General features: G+C 50.1%; 1 protein-coding gene across 2 annotated transcripts in view; it reads right to left on the bottom strand.

Annotated features, from left to right (window-relative positions):
* Positions 1-631: 631 nt before the first annotated feature.
* Positions 632-6,000, bottom strand: part of LOC139054784 (platelet binding protein GspB-like) — a 107,393-nt gene continuing 102,024 nt past the window's right edge. For both annotated transcript variants that reach the window (XM_070532395.1, XM_070532396.1), the window contains exon 28: positions 632-906. In XM_070532395.1, coding sequence (XP_070388496.1) covers positions 804-906 — 103 coding nt within the window. In that variant the 3' untranslated portion in view covers positions 632-803. The remainder of the gene's footprint in view (positions 907-6,000) is intronic.

The following is a 6,000-nucleotide window of genomic DNA, read 5'->3' as shown; positions in this document are numbered from 1 at the left end:
TTTTTACTGTCTGCAATCAGTTCATCAAATGTCTAATTTCCCCTTTCGGCCGTTTCCTTCATTCGAAAATTACGGAGGTGTACCACAACTTGGAAGAGGCTAAACCAATAAATGTTTAGAAAAAGCCTATTTAAGCCTACATCTTGCCTTGGATGACTACGACGTGGCACAAACGAATGCGAGCTGTTCCATTTTTCACTTACGATAACCACGATTAAGTGTAAACGCGATGAGCGACTAAGCACTTCTTGAGATTCTCTCCACGTGCTGCAAGCGGCAACCTGGCCGTACGACCACATCCATTGTTCAAGAAATCCAGAGCACTTCTGCTGAGCAAAAGCCAGATTCGATATAGACATCAGTTTCCAACAGCTTTGAATAGCATTGCTTCCTTCGCGTTTGTTTAAATGTCAACTCAACCACTTATGCAAATGGACATAGAAATGCATAAACATTACATAAAGTAGCATACCATGATCTTGATATATTCTTGTCGTCAAATGTCAACGATGTTGTTTATTAGCTGCCATATCACCGCGTTTATTTTCCGCTAGCAGATGGCCTACGGCGCCTCGTTGTGAGAGTATCGCATGTCTTCTTCTACTAATGTGTCATGGAGATAGAGTTGTGCTGTCGCAAGACATTTAGGAAGTGTTTATTTGTTCCTTATTTAAGAACTCCTAAAACAAGCGTTAGGTATGTGGCGTAGATTGATGCTGGCGGCATAAAGAGGCGTAATTCTATTAGACTAAACGTGAAGTTTCGCACAACGCTGAGCGAAGAACACGTGTGCCGAATGCTTCTCATTTCCAGAAATGGCATCGCTTCGACGGATTCATCGGCTTGCCAGCTGCACAGTTGAAAGCAGTTGCAAACTCGTGCATATTCATCAGCGGGACGTTCACTCTGCAAAAATAAAGACAGACAAAGAATGTTTGGCGCGATGTATATCAAGACTGAGTGCAGAGATAGACTAATTGTGTTCCAGTATTTGCTTAGTGTATGCAAGTATTTTAGTGGTATGTACTGGCTCTTATATTTACTGTGTAACAAGCAATACAATGTAAACATGTATGTAAGTTACGTACAATATTGGGCAATGGGAGGAACACAGCATAAAATTTTTCGGAAATGTTAACTTGTGCATGCATTGAAGTAACACATGGCTATATGCAAATTTCTCGTTGGATGACTTTTCTAATTCAATACTAGTACGCAAATCATTTGTGTTGCCCTTGCAGAGACTCTTAAAAGACGGGTGTTTTGTGCGCACAGTGCGGGTATCAATTTCGGTATAAAGAGAGATTGTTTAACTTGCCCCATATAGGAAATGTTTAGCTTATCCCATACTTCAAACTGGTAGCGTCATTATCTCCACCGTCATCAGCCTATCTTGTCACCACTGAAGTACAATTTTCACCCCTAGCGTTTTCTAAATGCTACTCCTATACATAAGTTGACTTCGGGCTATGCCTATTCTTTAAAAGGCAACAGCGACGATTTCTGACCATGTCAAGGAAATGGAATATTCACGCTCCCCCGACTCCCCTGCAACGCGTCTGTTGGTAGCGTTGTTCCATAATTTCGAAAATAATTCTAAATAAGTATAGTACCCCAAAACGAAACCGAAACCTTACTGCGAAGCCGAGCCAACTTAATGCACGTCACGGGATGCACACACGTGAGAAAGGCGCGCAAGACATGCCGGTCTCGCCCACTGGGCAAACGAAAGTGGCAAACAGCAGACGCTCAGCTGACTCGTGACCGCGCCGGACCTTCCTTCAGGTGCGAGGTCAGCCGCAAGTCTGCGCCGGGTTCGGACGGAGTCACCAACAGAATGTTGAGAAACCTCGAGGACACGTCGATCGTCTTTCTGACGAACAAAACCAACGAGTCCTGGAATAGCGGCGTTGTTCCTGCAGAATGGAAGATGGCCTGCACGGTTCCCATTCCCAAGCCCCGCAAGGCCCCGAACATCGAGAACCTCAGGCCGATTTCTCTAACCTCCTGCGTCGGCAAGGTCATGGAGCACGTCGTCCTCAACAGGGTCAACGGGTACCTAGAATAGAACGAGGTTTACACGTACATGATCGTCTTCTGCGCCGGACTCTCGACGCAGGAGGCAATGAAACCAATAAAGCATCAGATTGTGGATGGCCGTTACAGAGACGTCAAGGCTTTGCTCGGACTGGACCTCGAGAAAGCTGTCGACAATGTGCTCAACAGCATCATCGTAAAGACCATTTCAGACCTGGGTCTTGGTTCCAGATTCTATAGCTACGTCAGCTCTTTTCTAACGGACAGGAAGGCCAAGCTTTGCATTGGGGACTTCCGCTGCGACGATGTGCCCCTCGGAGGGCGGGGCACTTCTCAGGGCGCCGTCATCTCACCCACACTGTTTAACATCTGTATGATTGGTCTTTCCGAGAGGGTGTCAAGCACACCATATACGCCGACGACATCACCTTATGGTGCTCCGGCGGCTGCGAGGGCAGAGACGAAGAATCCATGCAGAAGGCGATCGACGTGATCGAGGAGCATCTCCGCGCCAGCGGACTTCGATGCTCCCCCGCCAAGTCGGAGCTTCTGCTTTACAGAAAAGAGAAGGGAGGCAGACCCTAGGATTGGAAGCCAGTCTCCGAAAGCAGCATCAGTCTTCGTACTTGTGACGAGGGGTGATACCCAGGTTCGACGTTATTCGGGTCCTGGGGATGTTTGACGGATTCAATGGCGGGAACGGGACGGCTCTCGGGAAGATCATCGTAAAGATTGACAACGCTTTCCGCCTCGTTCACAGTATAGCAAACCGGCACCGAAGAATGAATGAAAACAATCTCCTTAGGCTTATCAATGCCGTCGTAATATGTCACTTTACGTACACAATTTCTATGCACAGCTGGCTAAGAGCCGGGCGAAACAAGCGGAACGCTCTCATCCGCAAAGTGGTCAAGAGGGCTGTCGGGACCCATACCGAGGATCTCCTCAAGGTGGGGCAGTATAAAAATGCCAAGGAGATTGCCGAAGCCCAAGAACGCGCGCAACTCACTCGCCTGAGTACCACAGCAGCAGGTAAACACATCCTCGAACAGCTGGGTTACCACCCTGCAAGATTCCCGAAGGACAGTACCCCGATCCCTAGGAGCATTCGAGACAAGTTCAAAGTGGCCGCTGTGCCCCGAAACGTCCATCCCATCTATAAGGAGGGCAGACGCAAGGCCAGAGCACCAGCGATCCTCAAACAGATCAAGCAACAAGACATTAGAGCAAGCTTCGTCGACGCCGCGGCGTCCAGCGATGGGAAGACCTTTGCCATTGTTGTGGCCGATTCCAGCGGCAAGATTTCCAATAGCGCCTCCATGCGCACTGCAGACCCCGGAGTTGCCGAGCAGGCCGCCATCGCCCTCGGACTGCTAGATGGTCGTGGTTCCGAGATATAGAGCGATTCCAAAACGGCAGTTAGGGCTTTTCAGAAGGGTTGCATGGTCAAGCAAGCTGCTCGGCTTCTTCGCAGCTCGAGTCGATATGCTCGCATGCATCATTCAACCCACTGGTTTCGCGCTCACGTAGGGTCGGTGGAGGGTGCTCCCCCAAACATCAATGAGTCTGCTCACGAGGCTGCGCGTGACCTCACCGACCGCGCTCCCTCTGCAAGAAGCACCTACTCCCCTCCTCCCTACAGCCACAGGGACGTTGCCGCTACTCACAACGAGATTATTAAAATCTTTTACCTGTCCAGAAGCGTCTTTCCAGCCCCTCACCCCAAGTTGAATAGGGCGCAAGTCGTTTCGCTTAGACTTCTGCAGACCAGCACATATCCGTGTCTGTCCGTTCTCCACGAGGCTTACCCGGACGTGTATCGCAACGACGCCTGCCTCTCCTGAAGGCAGACTTCCACTGTAGCGCACATGCTCTGGGAGTGCGGGTCGACATGCCCCAAGTTCATCAAGGAGGAGTGGGACTCGCTTCTGCGTATCCCTGCTCTAGAACAGCAAATCCTGGCTGTTCGGCGTGCCCGTGACCGGGCCGGTGGGCTAGACCTGCCGGTCCCGACGTGGGACTAGCCCGGTGCGCGACGAGTTCGCGTGCTCGCCGGACGTGCAATAAGGTTTCTTCACTCACTCACTCATTCCTTCAGGTGACGTCAGCTGCACCAGCTTTTCCGATCTGTCAAACAATGGCAGCTAAGACTCCGACGAATTCAATAGGTGCAAATCGCCGTTCGCATTCGATCCGCCACCACGGAAGCCAGCGTCCATGCGCAACATGTCGCGCTGCAACATGAAGAGCAGATTTGCCCTAAGCACTGATGTTATACGTGCTGCTTGCTTTTTTGGGTGTTTTTCCCCTTCTGAGGGAAGTACTTCGCACACGCTATCAATTGTGGAGCACGACTTGCCGCATTTCTATTCCGCAACAACTCCGCTGGCTGCCTAAAGTACCAACTAGTGCATTTGTTTACATCGGCAAGTTCGGGTGCGGCCACTGCTAGCGGAAACACGGGAGCCCGTAGCAACAATCTGCGGTGTGCCATCACCGGCACGTCGTGAAGTGTCGCTGCCCATGAGCAATCGCAATGATAGGTGCACGGCGTCTGCTGCAGTTCCTACACCGCTTGCGCTCGCACTGCTTCCATGTTCGCATTGCCATCTTGTCAACGGCCACAAAGCTTTGTGACTAAGGCGGGATTTACACGACTAGATGAATTGTCGATCTGGCCAACGGATGAGCATAACGTAGCTCAGAGCCACCGGATCACGCCACACTTCAAAACACAGGAGACTTGGTGCTACCGGCGTTAGGTTTTGCAGCTCAACTGCTTCCCAGTCCTCGGACTTAATCGACACTCTGTCCCGTCATGTATATCAAGCCTAAAAGCCAGGCTGTGTATGTGCCAGCATTCTTGGTGCAAAGTCGTAGGCGCAACTACATCTGCTTTGCCGAGAATAAAGAACACCTAAAGCACACCAACATCAGTGGGTTTGTAGAAAATGCTGAAAGACCCATGGTTCCAAAACTGGCCACAAGTTTGGAAATGGTACTGGTCTCCATCGCCCTTTATAAAGAACTCGCGCGATTTTGTGCAGCTTCATATCTTTGTAGAAAGTCGCTGCGCAGTGGCTAGAGTGACAGAGTACCAATGCTGCGCGACTATTTCCGATGGTGCTGCGACCATTTATAAGGCGCTAGTTGCTGCCGTTAGCCTGGAACGCAGAAGCTGCATGTGTGGCTTCTGGAAATACCTCACTGTTTCCTGCCATGCTGGAGTATGGCACGATTGTCGTTGATAGCAGTGCTGCAACCCAGCTCGAATCGCATCCTGGGCCAGTATTTTGTAGCGATGCCTTTTACGATTCTATGCTTGTTCAGGCTTTTCGCGCTTGGCCAGTGGTCAGAGCGACGGTCTGCCCACATTATCAACGGGATCAGGTGGCCGTGTGTGGTGGATGATCAGAATAGCATAGAATAAGGCATAAGGCATCGCTACAAAATAGCAGTCCTGGGCTCAAACAACACAAGCTGGATGTGTCGTCCAACAGGGGCGGTATTTTCGAGCGGTCACTCTGTTACTTTGAAGATTGCACCAGGCTGGGCACTGCAGTCGTTATAGTACAGTGCTAGGCACTCATGGGTCACATCAATTAATGTCAAAACATTGCAAAATACGCAGATTTTGCACATGTTAGCACGAGCGAGTGGCACACCGTAGCTAGCGGGAGATCCTACTAAGGTAACGTTGTTATTGCGCCTACATACCTTTTTCGTATTCTCTTCATGAGCCCAGTTGATGTGTTCCGTAAAGTAGGCATAGATTCGGACATTACGCGTATGATCGTTCAGCTAGAGAACTCGCAATTTTCTCGCGGATACGCCGATCCCAGTATTAGCACGGATGGTAGCTGAACGAGGCGGTTCCTTACGCTACACTATTGATTGTTGCTTACTTGTTGCCTATTTGAGATACAAAGGAAAGAGTGCCCATCGGAAGCTACATGATGAGCC

The sequence above is a fragment of the Dermacentor albipictus genome, chromosome 1 (genome assembly GCF_038994185.2).
Source record: "Dermacentor albipictus isolate Rhodes 1998 colony chromosome 1, USDA_Dalb.pri_finalv2, whole genome shotgun sequence".
In the NCBI taxonomy this organism is placed as follows: domain Eukaryota; kingdom Metazoa; phylum Arthropoda; class Arachnida; order Ixodida; family Ixodidae; genus Dermacentor; species Dermacentor albipictus.
Note: the sequence above shows the minus strand (reverse complement) of the source record. Positions and strands in the feature narration are given on the sequence as shown.